Here is an 18374-nt window from a genome sequence, read left to right as displayed (position 1 = left end):
TGATGGGAGAGTATTGTAACGTTACAGTTGCCTGACTTGAAAACAGCACTGTAAAGTTAAGTACACTGCACTGCAATGAAGTGACTGATGGGGCACCTAGAGAGAGTGTTGCTATGTTGAACAGGAGCGAAGGTATCCAATACTGATATAGAGGAACTGATCAATTACAACAGAATTTGTAGAATTCTGCCTTAGATACATCCATATTCAATGTATTACTGTCTTAAGATACAAACCTCTAACGTCCAGGTTGATGAATCCCCGTGCTGCCCCGTACTTGAGAGGAACCCTGATCTCACACTCGTACTTCCCTGTGTCGTTAGTCGTCAGGTTGGACATCTGTAGGGACGCCTGTCTGAGGAGGGCCGTCCTCCCCACCCACTCATCATTCCCCTTACTGAACCGTCCCTCCTGGTGCTCGTACACGATCCGTCTGGTCAGTACGGGTCCTCTGTCCTTCCACCAGCTGACCAGTGGCCGGACATCGTCGGATGGGACGGAGTAGTTACAGGGGAGGATGACCGAACCGCCGGGACGGACACTGAGTTGTTCCAGTCCGACTGTGACGTGGATCTGGCCCCCTGTCACTACGGTGCCGTTGTTTTAGAGAAAATGACAATCTTTTCAATCCATATCTTATGTATCTAGATGAAGCCTAACTTACTTAAAGAAACTTTTCTGATGTGATATGACAAAGATGCTGCAGTGTAGAAATGGATATGTAGAACTGGACTGGAGATAATCAACTAGCAAATTCAAAACAGCATTTATGATTCACGTTTTGTGCTTGTATAGTACGTATTGCTCCAGTTGCTGTGAAAAATTCAGTGATTATTTGTGCAATATGGAAGTTTCGAATCAACCAAACGCTGTCTCTGTCTCATCTTGGCGAAATTGCGTCGTGATTGCATGACGGTCTGTTTTTGTCAAATGTCAGATATGCGAAAGTGAAAGTAAAGTGTGGCAAGCTTTTAGCTTTGATGCAAGATTATTGTTGTAAGAGACACGGGGCATTTCCTCGCGTACTCAGCATCTAGTAAAACATACGAAAACACCTGTTTGTCCAGGCAATCGTAATCTACAAAGATCATATTCCATGATTTTACACAGGTAACAGTTTTATATAGCCAATCTCACCTTTCGCACTGCAGAGCAGTAACAAGATGGCGACGACCTGACCAATGTTACAGCCGCCGACACAAGCCAAACGGTTAATCTTCCGGGTGAAGACTGCTGTGAAGTGTGTCCTTACTTATGGGCTTTCAAAATTGCCTCCACATCGACGTAACGGCGCAATATTTTAATAGCGACTCAGGACTTGTTGTAGAAATGAGGAAGTCTTCCGCTGTTGTTTACGCTTACGGATACAACACAAAAGAATCGTTTGAACACGACGCACACACACACACACACACGTAATGAACAAAAGGCTTTCGATCACGTGACCAGTCAACGGTTGACAAGTTCACAGAGACATTTGCATAGGGCTGACCTTGGGTTATTTTACAAACAAAATCGTTCCAATATATTGATTGCAATTGCTCTATCTAGTGCATATAAGGTTCTATATCCAAAGGCCTCCCGTTTTTCTTCTGTATTAAAGGTTGCAGTCAGTGACGTCCATAAAGCCCCACAAACATGAAGTAAGTTTCACTTTCACAGACCGTGGGAGCACCCAGCGTCCGAAACACCGCTGTACCATTCATGTATGCACCGTAGTTCATTCTCTCACGCACAGAACAAAGTAGAGTTCCATGAACTCATACCTTTGCCAAGTAATCTTACATCTATGCAATATGTTTAACAACTATGGAAGTCACCTAATTTATATGATATGTGAATTACAATAAAAAATCACATTGCCGAAATACCTGTACATGTTTCAGGTAGGTGATGGCTGTATTGATGTATTGCCTGTATAAGTGTTTTCCCCAGTCAGCTGTTAGCGTGGCTGTCAGCTAGCGTTACTGTGGTATGGAGGACAAACACCTGGCCCACTAAACGTTGACAAGTTAGCCCGTTAATACCAAGTACTGGCTTCTAACGACTCGAACTTCCAGAAGAAAAGTCTCTGTACTTCCAGAAAAATCTGCTAGGAGAACCAAAGACGGAAAATTACTACGGCGTGACGTAAGGATGGGTTTCAAATTTCAAGGAGCTGATAGTCTGAGTGACCAAAGCGAATGCTGTGATTGGGAAACAAAATGGCATAAGAAAAGCGGACGATTTCAAAATTGTTCCATTATTATTTGTCTAAATATCGCCCCCGTAAACATGTAACGTTACGTACACATGCTCTCCAAAGTTCAACCAATCAGCTCGGCGGCTGTTTAATACGTCATCGTGTGCAGACGACGGCTTACATCAGAAAATCATTTCCCACAAGTGTATATCATCCATGGTATCATAAATTTATTCAACAGTTAAAATTATTCGTTTCCAAGCTATCTGAAAATTGTCACATTGCTTCTCGTCACTCGTTTCTTCAATTCTGGTATTCAACCAACCTGAAAGAGAACAAAACCTACTTGTCAAGTGTATTTATTTATAATGAAATTATCTACAAGGCGAAACTGCAACAAGTGACAAAGAAAGAAAAACATAGTCATTTCAGTTAAAACCTCTACTCTGCACTGCACTGAGCTCGAGCAGAATCTAATGTATGAAGGCGCGTCTTTTATAAAGTCCGAGAATACTAAAATCTCAGTCTTGAAGTTGTATGCAGGTACGAGAAAGTTGATTGATAAAATCAACAACAACAAAAAAAAAACATGTGTTAAGTGCTGATAACGAAAAACAAAAATTACACTGATATGTTCACCCCCATAGCCCTGTTTACCCTTCCTTACGTATCGTCCCCAGGTCTTGATGTCGGCATAAAGCTGGTTCCCAGGGCAGGCTGTGGAGCCCACGTCACGATGTCCGTACAGGGAGTAGGACGAGCTGATCTTACCCTACAGTATACGGAAATTCAAGTCAGTTTAATCTTTATCAAACAACTTGCAGACATGAGTCTGGACTTTGTTTCTCTTACAGATAAACGGAAGTGTTTTATTTGATTTACCTAAAATTTTGTATAGTTGTTAATACGGCCTGAATACCTTTTTTTCCTGATTAACAATTAAGCATATAAGTATGCAAGACCATGGAAAAATGGATATCCGTTTTTTTTTTGGCAAAACACCCAAGTCTTTACTGCGACATGATTGTGTTTTTAATTGAGTTGTTTTGTCTGCGCCATAGTGTTGGCCTTTCTGTATATATCTTCGTTTTCATCTTGAAATTCTCCACTATGTGTACGCGACCGCAGTTCTTCCCTTTCCTTTATGCTTATTTTGCTTAAAAGTCAATAGCTGATAGCCTGCAGTAGAACTCTTGAGCAAAACAAACAAACAGACAAACAAACAAATAAAGAAAGAAGCTGTCGTACAAGAGAGATCCCACAGGAGATGAGGCTCTTAGCCGCGGTGATGGCGGCGGAGTTTGGCTTCTGATTGGTGAATTCTCCGATGAAGCAAATCCCGATGGACACGGAATTCTGCCCATACGCATGCGCGCCCACCTGGTCCCAGCCACGCCCTTCGTACACGTTGCCATCGTTACCGACCAGGAAGTTGTAGCCGATATCTCCCCAACCTGAAAATCCCGCGGGAGTTTCATGGGTAAGATACGTATCTTTGAGAATGACAGTGAACCAATGCTGTAGATATTTCTTCCGTAGCCTTTCTTCTTTTATCTCTTCCTTTCTGTTCTTTTTACATTATAGCCGTAATTTGCTCTGATATATTTCTTTTCTACCGCGGCTATCTGTTTTTGAGCTCTCCAAATGATACATGCTATTGGAATTTGCTATTTTGAAGTGTTTTTCACAGTCACAATGCCTTTCCCCAAAAGCGATGTACAGACGTTCATTTTCTTCCGTTCCCACATTTTTTTACTTGTAGATAAACATTATTATGTATGATTCTGACCGTTGGAGTCCATGTGATAGTTCTGGAAGCCGCGGACCTTGGCGGAGCAGGCGGCCTGATCGCTGCACGTACCACCTGTGGAGTGGTGGATCACGACCTGGACAGTCACGGGAATAAGCGCCGACATTCAGGTTGCAAAAATTTTCATACAGCGTAGAATTTAATATTGTCTACACTCATCTTGGCGAATCCTTTCTCTATTTTAGAAAACATTAGTTACGATTCGAATGAGTATCCACTTTCATTGGACTTCCCCATGTACAGGAATATCCAAGCAGATGGTGGCTGTTAACGATCCCGACGTCTTACTCCCGACCCGGGAAGCCATAAACTGTACGATTTTGCACCAAAACATCTGTTTTAAGGTTAGGCACCCCAAATGGTTTTCAAAACGCAATAGGTATGGGGAGAGTACATATTTTGTCTATATCTATTCGACTAGTACACTTCTTGTATTACCTTATCAGCTAAAGAGGCCATGTAGCTGTAGAGGCCATACAATGTATTAGTAGCTGTACATTTCCTATTAATTTTCGTTGGTTCTTTTTCACTTGTCATGAAGACCTTCACCTTGGGGACGGGCCGGCTGATGTACTGGACCCAGCTGCTGTACCGCGCACCCCACTCCGCCCGGCTCACGATCCGGGGGCAGCTGCCAGACAGGCTTCCGGACGGGACGGAACCACCCGCTAAACATTAACAAACATGTATTTGCTTCTCATTGTGATCATCTCTGTCTAAATTAATTTCATGCCGAAATATGTCGCTCATTGGTCAGTCAACCTTCTTGAAAGACTTTAACAACAATCAGCCTGCAGTTCCATATCAAACTGCTAGGGGCCCCCCAATCCTACACCACGTCTTCCTTACATTAAAGTATATATCTGATGCCAAAAATCAAGATCATAGCAGACAAGGCAGGAAATAAAAAAAATTCTGGCCAGGAGGCCCAAAATCTTGACCTTCGCTTCCACAAAACTTACCTACATACATTCCAAATATAATTACAATCCATTCAGAGTTTCTGCTACGGACACACGCACTTAACCACTCAATGGGTTCATATGTAAATGACGACAAAGAACATGGAGTCTAGTTGGACTTACCCGTACCTGAGTAATCCGCACAGGTAGAGCAGTCACAGTGACCGCTCTCATGCCCACACCAGCCCCACGCGGAGCAGCAGGGGTCCGCAGAGTTAGGGTTACATTCTCCGGGGTTGGCGCTCGGGGCGGGGTAATTCGGCCCGCAGCGACCGTCACTGCGCCACCGCTGGGCCGCCGCTACATGGGGCAAGGTGCCAAAAAATCAGTATGTTATGGATCGATAGGATAGAGTCATAGAGCGTTTTCTTAAGTGTAAAAAAGAGAAAGTAAGTTACGTTAAAGGTGACAGAAAATACAATATACACGAGGCTCTCCCTCTTCTACCTGAAATACGTAACGTTACATTTTTAATTACAGAAGATAGCAGTTTTCAAAACGAAATGGCTTTTAGAGAATGACAATGCAGATTTCCAGAGCATAGTCGATCAAAGTTGAAAATACTCACCATATGAAAATTTGCAGGATAAACGATAAATACTTGTTAAACTTTATAAAATTTCAATCCAAGGTTGTTCGAACGTAATGTTAAAATATTACTTATACCCCTTGACCCAAGACAGAAATGCTGAAATGCGTGCCTGTTATCTAAGGTGCATAGAAATGCACCACACCACTAAGTCTTACAATTCATGTCATAAATGTCTTTGTAACAAGTAACATATGAGAACATATGTCATGAAAGTCTTACCGTAAGACAGCAAGCAGAGAAGGACAATCAATCCGTTTGTCGCCATGTCGAACAATCAACTGATAACGTGACTATGTTGCACTGCGGAAGTGGCAGATCTAATATTAGTACAATACCTTATCACGCTGGCTGGGACTACAGGCGGGCACGGCCTTGAAACGTTTCTTGGAGGGCGTAGGGAAGTGTTTTAATGAGATAAAAGTTGGCAGTTAGGTCTTAAAATCGGGAAATGTAATGATAGAAGTTTTCAGGGAAAGGTCATTTGCTATGTACGGTGGTGGGGAATGTCATTTTCAACATCAACAGCAGTTCTAACGCAGGTGTTGTTTTCTAAAAGACCATGTTTTAAGAATCAATCAAATTTTGTAAACTTTAACCACAGATTTACCACAAAAATGAACCATTTACAATCCAGGAACTGAATTGTGCCCATCCACGCAGACCGATAAATGATGCATGATGGGGAATGATACAGACCTCAAGTACGGACTATATAACAACATGATACAAATTTTTCAGTAATTGTCATTGCTAAAAATTAGGTCATTTTTGGCTCTAACAAGAGAGGGATGAAGATGCTAAGGCTGAAAATCGATTGACACACAGATCGCAGACATTACTGTCAAGATCAGCGCTAGATATATGCTTTATTCAGGATATTTAAAAAACGTTTAGTCAATAATGTAGATCATTACAAGTTCGCTCACTCGGTGGTGTATCTGATGGTTCCAGGAACCGACCATGTCTTTGCCACCGTTAACACCTCAAGGCGGGTCACTGACCCTATATTCGATCAACAACTTGCACCTCTATGATCTGATCATGATGCTTCTGTACACTGCACAATAAACATCTCCAGCTTAGTCAGTAAAATAGGAATGTATCTTAGAATAAACAATTCTTATGGTGTACTGAGATTAGAAATAATCTACTAGCATAGATGCAATACTAATGTGATGCTGAGTTTTCAAGTGTACAACAAAGTATATGATAATATATGGTTTGGCCTGTCCAATACCTTGGCATGACTAGCTACCTGGACATACCAATATATATGGTAATACAATGATAAGAGAGGAAGGAATACTACTGGATAATACATCTCACAGTCACCCATGTATAAGTGGCGTGGCTGTAATCAAGCGCTATCATATCGGAATTTGTGTGCAGTGTAACCATTGTTTCAACTTATGGAAGTTCGCGAGGACCGACAACATTGTTTTATGTAGACTCATAACACATCATTTGTTTAGGCCCTTGGGGGGGGGGGGGGGGCATTTACATCTTTTCAGTAGCACCGTCAATGTCTTCGTACGTGTTTGACACGGAAACATCTGTGTTATCCCCTTTCAGGGATCCACTCTGAGCCTGGGTATATCTTGTCTGATCTTGTCCACTGATTGTGACAGAAGCTGTGGTGTTACTGTAAACTACTTGGGGGTTTGGGTTTGAGGGAGCATTCTGGGTCTTCTTCTTGTACCAGATTGTGAGAATGATGGTAACAATGAGCAGAGTGACTATTGAGCCACACACGTAACCAATGAAAACAGGTAGGGATAATATGGCACCAGATTTAGGTTGTTTTGGAGGTAAAGATTCAGAAAGAAGGGGTATAGAGATAGTGGGGGAAAATTCGTGGTAACTGTTGCTTTCTGGTTTGCTTGTGGTGCCAGTCAATGTAAGAAGTGAAGTTACTGGTGCTGTTGTAACAGTTGTGCTTTCTTTTTGTTGTACATCAACAGACAGCGTTGCAAATGTGGCGCCAACAGGACTAGCTGCAATGCAGACATACAGACCTGCATCTGCTGCAGTAATGTCTCTTACTGTCATGGTGCCATTCGCCTCCACAGTTACCCTCTCAGCAGACGTAACAGTGGCATTTAGTCCAGATGGGAGGATGAATGTGACATCTGGTGTTGGGATTCCTACAGCCTCACAGACTAAATGGAGAGTCTCTCCATGTACCAATGGGGTAATATCTCCATTTACTTCAAACCTCACGATATGGGGAGGGACAGTTACCGGTGTCATTGTAACAGCTGTGTGCAGTTTCAGCTGAACATATTCGTACAGTGTAGTTGATGTAGAGCCAACAAAGCTTGCTGCAATACAAACGTGCAGACCAGCACCTGCTTCTACGGTAACATTCGCTATGGAAACGGTACCATTTACCTCCACACTCACCCTACCGCCTGACTCAACAGTTGCATGCTCTCCAGATATGAGAATGACTGTGATGTCTGGTGTGGGGATTCCTGAAGCTTCACAGACCAAATGGAAAGTCTCCCCATGTAACAATGTCTTACTGCCATCCCGCTCAAATCTCAGTATGGTTGGCTCTTTACAATCTGACTGCATATCTTCAGGGTTGATATCTTTAAGCATTTGTCCAGTTAAGTTGCCTGGCTGGGAACAAGTTATCTGGTTCTCAAATGAATGAGACCCGTTCATCTTTAACCTAAAGGGAACCATCCCACAGTCACAATGCCAGGGGTTATTGTCAATGTTTACATCGGAGATTGATGACAGTTTGTCATAGGCTGTCCTGGGAAGTGTCACCATTCGGTTGTTCTGAAGCTCAAGGGAAGAAAGTGATGGTAATGTTGATAAGATTTCAGTAGGAAACGTTTCAATGTTGTTGTAAGACATATGGAAGGTTTTTAGTTGCGGTAGATTTGAGAATATATCGGCTTTGATGAGTTTAAGTCTATTCCTATGAAGGTACAATGTAGTTAGCTGTGGTGTTGAATTGAAAGTTCCAGCCTCAATTTCATTGATATCACTGCTGTTTAGCCAAAGGTTCTGCAAGTCACCAAGCCCTGTAAACATATTAGATCTGAGCCTACTTAGCTTATTCCGATCCAGGCGCAAGGTGTCTAGTTGTGTTGGACTGAACGTTCCAGCCTGAATATCATTGATGTCATTGTTGTCTATCCGAAGGTTCTTTAAGTTCCCCAGCCCTGTAAACATGTTAGATTTGAGCTTCCTTAACTTGTTCTGATCCAGGCGCACGGATTCTACTTGATGTATTGGACTGAAAGTTCCAGTCTGAATGTCATTGATCTTATTATTGTTGAGCCAAAGGACCTGCAACTTTCCCAGCCCTGAAAACATTTGCGATGTCAGGCTTGTCAAGTTGTTTTCGTCCAGATAAAGGACCAAAAGCCGTGATGTTGAACTGAAAGTTCCAGGCTGAATATCATTGATCTCATTTTCGTGACGCCAAAGTTGATGTAAGATACCCAGCCCTGTGAACATGTCAGGTCTGAGGCTGGTTAATTTGTTCTGAAACAGGTACAAGATTTTTAGCTGTGGTGAAGGATTGAAAGTTCCAGCCTGAATGTCACTGATGTCATTATTATCTAACCGAAGGCTCCGTAAGTTTCGAAGCCCTGTTAACATGTCAGATTTCAGGTTTGTCAACCTGTTGTCATACAGATGCAAGATTTGTAGTTGTAGTGTTGAACTGAACGTTTCGGCCTGAATGTCACTGATCTCATTACTGTTAAGGTCAAGGGTCAGCAAGTTTCCCAGCCCTGTAAACTTTTCTGATCTGAGGGTTGTTAAGTTGTTGTGATGTAGGGACAAATTTTTCAGTTGTGATAACGGACTGAAAGTTCCAGCCTGAATATCACTGATCTCATTATCGTCCAGGTAAAGATTCTGTAAGTTTCCTAACCCTCTAAACATGTGAGATCTAAGGCTCGTGAAGTTGTTGTGATCAAGGTGCAAGTTTTTTAGGTTTGATGTTGGGGTGAAAGTCTCAGCCTGAATGTCACTGATCTCATTTTTGTCAAGCCATAGGGTCTGCAAGTTTGTCAGTCCTGTGAACATGTCAGCACTGAGGTCTGTTATGCCGTTACCTTGGAGATACAAAGTAACCAAACTTGACAAGTAATTAAATGCTTGATCACTGATTGTGGCAATGTGATTGTTTTGCAGGATAAGCTTTGTCAATCGCCTGTACAGTGAGAACTGAGAGTCTTCTAAAGTTCTAATTGAATTACCCTCTAAATACAAGTCGGTGATGGTTGTGGGCAGGTCCTGAGGAACGCTGGTGAGAGATCTGTAGCTGCAGCTGCAGGATGAAGCCGAGCAGATGCAGGGAGCTTCAGCTGCTTCAGACACCTTCAGGACGCTCAACAGGGATAACAGCAGGAGTGGTAACTTCGTGGCCATGATGTACCTGGTATGCAGAAATAAGGGCAAATCAGCGCTAATTACAAAATAACTAGGGATGGCAGACATAACATAATTATGCCTATCATTCATACACTTTTATACATAGTGTTGTCTTCACTCTGAAGTGTTATTATCGGGTAACGTAAAGGACTTTCAAGTATCCTGCCCCCTGATTTGAGATGCTGCATTGGAATGGTCCATGTCCACCAACAAAACAACTGACCCAAGCAAAGAAGGGGAAAGGAAGGAAATACAAAACTGGCCTCGATACATTTGCCTCGTATCTATCAAGAGAAACCAATTTTCATTGTGAACTTGTAGTTTAAGTATTCTATGAGTATCACAAGTACAGCATTTGACATGTCTGTGTTACCCAAAGACGAAATAAAACTTACCTTTCAGATATATGTAATGACTGATTACACTGATGTCACTTTCCGCACAAGTCAGACCAAGGGTCTTTTGGCGCTGCCTGGAGTTTCTATTTTCAGTCAGTGGTTCTTGTGCCTGTAAGATGCGAGACTTCATCGTGTATGTTCTGCGTTTGTAGCTCGGTGCCTACGTAGTGTGTCATATAATGATAATTCTGACTTACATCTACTGTCTTTAACAATTTGGGGTGCTTTGTTGATCAGATCTTGATTACTCTCTTACTCCTCGCTCGCGTACATGTATACCGTATACGTGTAACTCTATTCAGGTCCAAAAATACAGCTCTTCTTCTATGAGTCTGCAACAATATGAAAATGAAGAGATAGCATCCTTACAATGTGGACAGGTTGATCCCGACGAATTCCTCTGAAAGCACCCTCCTAGACAACGTTGAGAGGTCGAGTAGGTTGTAGCTCAGTGTCAGACTGTGGTTCCTGTTGTGGCAAGTTCAACCGCGGCAGCCTGCTTCCTCTTGTAGAGAAGGCGATTTGCATACAATGTACGTGTGCACGGCTAATACCAGAACCCTCCCTGATGCATTGTTCACATGAGACTCTCGCATATCTTGAGAATAGGACCTTAGGACAATAGGCCAAAATGAACGTTACATAGCGGAAACCCAATTTCTTTCATTTACGAATGAGGGAAACATAATTCTACTGCTGTCGCCTGAGATCTTCAGCTTGGGATAGCTTGTAGCTTTAACTTCAACGGATGGCTATTGTGGCGTGTAGTATCTATACGAGAGTCTGTACTCAGAGAACGCACAAACACGTTTTGTTTCTACTGACTTTAATCTACATTCTGCTGTGTGTTACATTTCTCAGAGATATTCTTATATCCGGCACAGAAGTGTCATTCATCAGTACATTTGCTATGTACGTGATTGTAGTACGTGATGATATAGGTTACCCTGTTAGTATGCTAAAGGTCACTACAGACATGGGTACACATGTGCACTTTTAGTCGGTAGTCTTGCACACCAGAGTCAGAAGACATATTTACGTTGTCTCATCGCTGTTACTTTGGGGATAGGGAGTACTGTTTATTTATATTTCAGCCATACATAGTATGGTGAAATATATTGTATTCGTAATGTTTCTTCTTTCTTTCTTTCTTTCTTTCTCCTGTCAAATCTTCAAAGTGATTCATCTCCGCCGTTCCTGGACCGAATGACCTGAAATTCGGCACAGGGGTAGAATGGGCCAATACCTTGATGATTTTTTCTCAGTTTTTTCATATCTGCCTCTAAAATGATTTTATTGAGATTTTTTGGTCAATTTTAGACCAAAACTGTATATTTTGGCCCCTGTACCCTGGTATTACAACCAAATGAGCTGAAATTTGACAGAGATGTGCCTTGATAATGCCCCCATATAAATTCGATAACACATGTGGTGTACAGTACAACAAAATGCTTATTTTTGCGATTTTTTGACCAATTTTTGACCAAAAAAGGACACTTTTGGCCCCTGTACCCTGGTATTACAACCAAATGAGCTGAAATTTGACAGAGATGTGCCTTGATAATGCCCCCATATAAATTCAATAACACTTTTGGTGTACAGTACAACAAAATGCTTATTTTTGCGATTTTTTGACCAATTTTTTTACCAAAAAATGACACTTTTGGCTCCTGTACCTTGGTATTGCAACCGAATGAGCTGAAATTTGACACAGATGTGCCTTGATAATCCCTTCATATAAATTCAATAACACTTTTGGTGTACAGTGCAACAAAATGCTTATTTTTGCGATTTTTGGCCAATTTTTGACCAAAAAAGGACACTTTTGGCTCCTGTACCCTGGTATTACAATTAAATGACCTGAAATTTGGTATAGATAGGCATTAGATACTTGGTAACAAGATTCAAGTAAAATTTTTGACATAAACAACTTTAAAATGATTAATTTTGGCACTTTTCTGAGGGGAAATTTGTTTTCTTTTGGCCTCCTGACGTGACCTTCCGTGACCCCGCACAGAGCCACACCTGTGCGCGTCAGCCGGAGAGTTACATGTAATTGAATCAAAGACCTAGCCAATCAGCGAAGAGGAGGCCAAAGGCTAATTAATATTCATAAGCGGGGCCTCATGATCCCGTATATAGCAGTGTTCCCGCCAGGGGGAGCGAAGCCCGCCTAAGGCTCTCGCATTTTAGACTATTCAGAAGGCTTTATATTGTATCAGTTCTTAGGGGCATATCTATGATAATCGCAGCAGTCACTTAACTTCTCTTCAGGAGTTTAGCGTAACACTATTTCAGGTCAAACCGTCAAAGGCAACTAAAAACAAACTTTAACGTTACTGAGTTCAACAGTACTTATAACTTGTTATCCGAAGTTGAAACGCTAGCGATGGTATTTTCGCTGCGCTGTTAGCTCCGTGCGACTGTTGTTGACGGTCTTATAACGGTATATTTTGTACCCCTGTACCCTGGTATGAGTAACATTTGGTATAGATAGGCATAAGATAGTTGGTAAAATGATCCAAGTAAAATTTTTGGCATAAAGTACTGTAAAAGGCTTAATTACAGCACTTTTTTAGGGGAAATTGGTTTTCTTTCGTTCTCCATGCGCATATGCCATGACCTTTCGGACGTTCACCCCACAGAGCCGACATCTGCACCTGCGTCTAGCCGGCAGGAAGAGTTAATTCAATTAATGGTTCAGCCAATCAGCGAAGAGGAAAGCGAAGGCTAATTAATATTCATAAGCGGGACCACACAATACGTTAACTTGAAGACTCAGGCCGTACAGACTTCTCGCCAGGATTTTTTCAAAGCGTCGGACAGGGGTCCGGGGGCCGCCGAATGTCCCTGGCGGGGTCCAGGGGCAGGGCCACTGTGGGGGGGACCCAGGTGGGCGAAGCCCCCCGGAAGCTCTTGCATTTTAGACTATTGAGAAGGCTTCTTTTAGCAGTTTTTTTAGGGCCATATCTACGATAATCGTAGCAGTCACTTACTTCTCTTCAGCAGTTTGACTTTAAAATATTTCGGGTCAAAGCTTCAAAGACAACTAAAACCTCATAAACAACACAAACTTTACTTAGCTCAACAGTATACAAAAATATTGTACGGGTTGCCATCCTAAGTTGAAGCGCTTATTTATAGCGCTAGTAGTATCTTCGCTGCGCCGTTAGCCGCCGTGCGACTTTTCTTGACGGTCTGATATCCCTACGTCGTTGCCTCGCTGATATTCCCACGGACATGTTTCAAGAAAAATACCCAGCAAAAAACGCTGTTCTGCGTCAAATTCTATTCTATAAAACATGTGGGACTCAGTGTTACAGTCTAAATATTTTGTAGAAGCACCGCTGTAGGAAAGAAGGTCCAAGCAATGTAAAACATCACGTAGCATGAAGTTCGCTGTCAACTGGCACACAGCACATGACTGTTTGAAACTCTAAGTCTAATCAACAGCCGTGTTTGATTGATAGCCGGCGGTCCTTTGATGAAGTCGGCGAAAGGTGCGTTAGTTAGAAAATCTGCGTTTAGTTTTGATACGTAATTATAAGTTAGACAGTGGCGAGAATGATTATTTTCTCATCAATATTTCTCTTCAGAATTATTTGAACTTAATTGTACATCTAAACAATTGGCGTACCTGTGCAATGTTTATATGATTAATGATCAGTGTACTGAAATCATGTGTAACGTATGGCTCCTAGTCAATAGATCAGCATTTTCTCTATAGTGACCACCTGTCTATAGTGGCCACATTTCCTAGTGCTGTTGTTGTTTGACATAAACTTTGAACATTTAAATTGTAACTAACTTTAAACTGCCAGAGTTTCAGCCCAATAAAACACTCTCAGCGCCAGGGTATGAACAGACTGACCAGACAGACGAAAATAAATCCTCGAACAAGGTTCAATCGTATCTTCCGGGTCTGGCAGGAAGTTGTTAAACTAAAATAAGAATAGGCTCGATGGCTGATTGCATACAAAGTAAAACAGTTTAACAGTTTTACAGCTTGAAGAAAACAAACGCTCCTACAGTACCTGCACCTGCTTGATAATTACTAAATCGTATGCCCTACTTGAATAAAAAAAGTTCACTGCAATAATAAATGTACCCACATCACAAGGAGCTTATACTTTTTTAAACTTACACCTAGTTATCGTACTGAAAATTGTTAATGACATTACATGATTGAAGTCATTCAACAATTTTCAGTCATGATGAAAGTTTTCTGAATGGAAGGTGTGATTATTGTCATTTTCTGAAAAATAGAAGCAAGCTCTGTTTTTACCTGGAATCAATTCACAATACCAGTCCACTTTGGGGGATAATGTACTGTTAAGAGGATGTTCCATTTTTGCGCAGGGGTGATTTGGAACAGTCCAATGTTGCGTGGGAAGGGGTATGGCTGAAATATGCTGTATTTGCTCTTAAGCAAATGTCGGCCTTTCTAGTTCTCACATTACTTTAGTTCATAAAAGGTCTTCGGTGGAGAACCATGTTAACTACTTTTACACGTGATGATGGTTGCCACAATAATATCCCATTATTTAGATAATACATTTAGACAAGAATTATTCTCCTCTTACTAGTGAATTAATGTGATGGAGGGGAGCTATCATTTTTTTCACTAATAAACACAATCTTTTCCCTCCAATTAGTGCAATAATGTGATAGAGGGGAGTTGCTAATTTTCATCAACAACAAAAAAAACAACAACAAACCAATTAACTAACCAACCAAAAGCACCGATAACATAACCTTCTTGGCGAATGCATAATTGCGCATGAGTACCTAATAGTATGTATGGAGTCCGTTCGCACGGACGCTTGTAATATCCTGTTGTTTTGAGAAATTGACCAGATGGCGCTCGCGAAGCAAACATGTACGCTCTTGACTTGGGGGCAAGCTTACCTAACCTCAACTATTCCTTGACCTCTGAGTGGGTCGTTGGGGCACCTATCTATTCCATGGGTTAACTATCTCAGATAAAACATAAGGTCAAACAAACTTAATTTGATGGATGACATTGACGTTTGCCTGCTCTAAAGAAAACTGTAGCCACATGTTACACAATATCATCCCTGGTCAATCAGAATTTCATGTCAGGGCATGGGGCCACAGCACCAAGAATAGCAATATAAACATGATCGAACTGGCGACGATTGTCTGTTACAGTCTTGCTGGAGGTAAACATAAGACAAAACAAGTCTGGGTAAGAACGGACTGGATGATTAGTCTTGTGGTTTAGCAGAATTTTCTTGCTGGATTTTTCTTTTTTTTTCGCCCGCGCGCATTAATTAGTTTTGGGGTCTTCAGAGGATGTCATCCATAAAATTATCCTTAATTTCTCTGTATTCTATTATTCCTTCAGCCATCAGTGTATTCAAGACGCCTTCTGTTGCCTTCCTTACTACTGTGGATTGGTTATGATATCCATCCGCAACTTTAAACGAGCGGCCAGTCTCCTGGTCCCGCGCTCCGCCATAGTACCGCCACTGGAAGCCACGGCTGAACGCTCCTCTTGTATTGTAGTGGATGGTACGGCCAAACACTCGTACCTGCTTTGGAAGAGGTACTGATTGGCAAAGAGTCAAAGACTTTAGATTGTGCTACATAGGTATCATACATGTACAACATACAGCTAACATTGTGTAACGATGCATGCTGTGCTCTCAAAGATCAATATAGATTGATGAAAGGTGAGGGAGGAATGGAGGGAGAGGGTCTTGGACATCTGAGACACCAGCAATACAAGACGCTGCTTCTTATTGCTTGGGTCACTTGCCAAGTATGAGTGGGCATGCACGCTACTGATGTCAATACGGAAATACATTTTTTCATCCGTGAATGGTCATGGTGTGTTGGTAATGATATACAACAAGCGTTAGAATTACATCACCCGAACTAATTGTGAAAACCAGATCCTCGTACCGCAGATACCACTGTGGCCCTCACCTGTGCTACTCGTATCACGCAAAAAGGTATTTAACTTTAAAAGAGTGAAACTGTTTGCACATAAACTTACAAACGGAACGGATATGGATATATCATGCATGAAAGACAACATCATCACCTGTCCGACCGTGCCCGAAACCTGCCCAGACATGTGGAACAGCTGTGACCCCAGGTCACGCAGCGCCACCTTCCAGGGAGCGGTATCCTCAGGGTAGTCAGGAGAACTCGGCTCTGACTCATCTACAGATCGTATTGACAAAGGACGATACATCAAACATATCACAGCTTAAGCGTAGATATTGTAAATAATTACGCTTTAACCTGCATTTTGTATATCGTTTCAATCTCTATAACCATTCATAAATGCATTTATGGTAAGTGTCATCTGGTATATATTAGACAAAAATCAAGATGTCCTTATCATGCGCTATGTTTTAAGCCACTGTACTATTTTTGTCAGTGTATCTGTATTTATTTGTCCTGTTCCTTATCTATATGCATATTTTTCCTGTACTTTTTATTAATCTGAATAAGGAATGGGAAAAAATCTAATTTCAATTTCATCTGAAATCGAGTAGAATCTAATGATATCGATTAGTGAATCATGACTTTAGAGAATGCGCAGTTTATAACCTAGCGCTAAAAAATTCAGGATATCTCCTGAGTACCTTGCCGTCCATTCTCCTGTATGTGTATGGTGTTGTCCCCAGTGCCCTGTGGTAACTCCAGAGTAACAGGGCGCGTGGGGGACGACTGGTATCCGCCTTCATCACCTGTCGGTACGGCCTCACCCGTAACTGTACCGCTGGTGACTTCTGTAAATGATCCTGACTTTTCTAGACCTACTGATGGACCTTCCTCTGGAACTGGAAGAAGAGCGTAACGCGAAGATATAATACAGTTTCTTATCAAGTTTGATTACCTTTAAAATAGTCAGCGCTTTGTATCACTTTGTATCAAAAAGTGCAGACTTGAACTGCAAGGACGCCAATGTGAAATGGTCAAATATCTGGCAGTGCGTGAGAGGTAGAGTGAGACAGACAGTCTGTGACAGAGTGAGCGAGGAAGAGAGAGAAAGAGAGAGAAAGAACGACATTAACAGGTGTCTCTGTGTTTTTATCAAATCAGATACTCATCAATTAGGATGTTGTATTGTAACAACCCTTCTGTACGTATGTAGGTTGCTATGCGTACCTACAATTTGACTAAAACGTTTAGGCATCAAAAATAATACCAAGCGATAGGTTCCATACTCACCTGAACTCAGATCCTCCAGTTGTTCAGCGATGTCTACATACCCGGTGTGCCTGAGTCCCGACAGGAACTGCTGGAACCAGCCGGGCTCACGGCGTGTCACGCGGTCCAGCAGGGTCACCACAGCGCGGGAGTTACCATGGTTACGGGCCTCGTTTTGAACCAGAGCCTGAAGAAGGGTGGATGAATGTCATGCAGCGTTCGTTATGTGTGCAGATAAAACAGTTGCATGGATTTCGCACTTGGCGAATTTACACGACATATGAGAAAGCAAAGAGATAAGACATTGAACTTGACATTGACTTAACTCATGAAAGTTCACCTGTGCGTGTTGGTAGTCAACGCAGTATATAGTATATAAGAATTTTTTCAACACAAAACAATTGCTGTATGTTGAAGCAGAGTTTTTAAATGTATAACGTTACTATGTTGAACATTCTTGGAAAACTGTTGGAAATTTTGGTATCGCAAGGTATAAGTATCGACGGCTCCAGATCGTCGTCTATTATTGCAATGCCTCTACTGGTCATCTCTAAACTCTCATGCTAGTTTGTCTGAAGGCTCACTTTATCGTCATCAGTAAGACAGCAGAGATGCGTCAGCATGTCCACTGCCACAATCCGCTGCAGGTTATGTGCACAGACCGCTCCCACGCCCCTGAAAAACGTCATGCCGCACCCAGTCTGGCGTCCCTTGATGATGTCCCGGATGTGCTCATATTCTGCAGTACACGGTTCAACATCTGTGTATTTACCTCTATAAGTCAAACCTATGGTTACAATGGAAAAACTGAACGGTGACAAAGCTACTTGTGTGTTTGTGT

The 18374-nt window shown here is 41.9% G+C and overlaps 3 protein-coding genes across 5 annotated transcripts; all 3 read right to left on the bottom strand.

The window, feature by feature from the left end:
- Positions 1-236: 236 nt before the first annotated feature.
- On the bottom strand, positions 237-5933 carry LOC118427931 (peptidoglycan-recognition protein SC2-like). Of its 2 annotated transcripts, none has more exons than XM_035837901.1 (8): positions 5766-5933; positions 5078-5254; positions 4542-4660; positions 3972-4068; positions 3431-3636; positions 2850-2954; positions 1138-2507; positions 237-587 (listed from the first exon to the last, which is right to left on the bottom strand). In XM_035837901.1, the coding sequence occupies exons 1-7, from the start codon at positions 5809-5811 to the stop codon at positions 2499-2501; spliced, it is 759 nt and encodes a 252-aa protein (XP_035693794.1). In that variant the 5' UTR covers positions 5812-5933; the 3' UTR covers positions 237-587; positions 1138-2498. The 2 variants fall into 2 exon arrangements, with proteins under 2 accessions (XP_035693794.1, XP_035693801.1); XM_035837908.1 differs by having other exon boundaries at positions 5084-5254; positions 5766-5931.
- Positions 5934-7114: 1181 nt separating this feature from the next.
- On the bottom strand, positions 7115-11424 carry LOC118412806 (insulin-like growth factor-binding protein complex acid labile subunit). Its single transcript, XM_035815875.1, has 4 exons — positions 10715-11424; positions 10343-10454; positions 7562-9951; positions 7115-7161 (listed from the first exon to the last, which is right to left on the bottom strand). The coding sequence occupies exons 3-4, from the start codon at positions 9942-9944 to the stop codon at positions 7115-7117; spliced, it is 2430 nt and encodes an 809-aa protein (XP_035671768.1). The 5' UTR covers positions 9945-9951; positions 10343-10454; positions 10715-11424.
- A 3372-nt stretch (positions 11425-14796) lies between these two features.
- LOC118427914 lies at positions 14797-18193 on the bottom strand. Of its 2 annotated transcripts, none has more exons than XM_035837890.1 (5): positions 18118-18193; positions 17555-17720; positions 16966-17163; positions 16416-16537; positions 14797-15917 (listed from the first exon to the last, which is right to left on the bottom strand). In XM_035837890.1, exons 1-5 carry the CDS (start codon positions 18154-18156, stop codon positions 15753-15755), a joined length of 690 nt encoding a protein of 229 aa, XP_035693783.1. In that variant the 5' UTR covers positions 18157-18193; the 3' UTR covers positions 14797-15752. The 2 variants fall into 2 exon arrangements, with proteins under 2 accessions (XP_035693783.1, XP_035693775.1); XM_035837882.1 differs by having other exon boundaries at positions 14797-15900.
- Between the last annotated feature and the right edge of the window lie 181 nt (positions 18194-18374).

Source organism: Branchiostoma floridae, chromosome 1 (assembly GCF_000003815.2).
Source record: "Branchiostoma floridae strain S238N-H82 chromosome 1, Bfl_VNyyK, whole genome shotgun sequence".
In the NCBI taxonomy this organism is placed as follows: Eukaryota; Metazoa; Chordata; class Leptocardii; order Amphioxiformes; family Branchiostomatidae; genus Branchiostoma; species Branchiostoma floridae.
The sequence above is the reverse complement of the archived record's forward strand: the minus strand, read 5'-3'. Positions and strand labels throughout refer to the sequence as shown.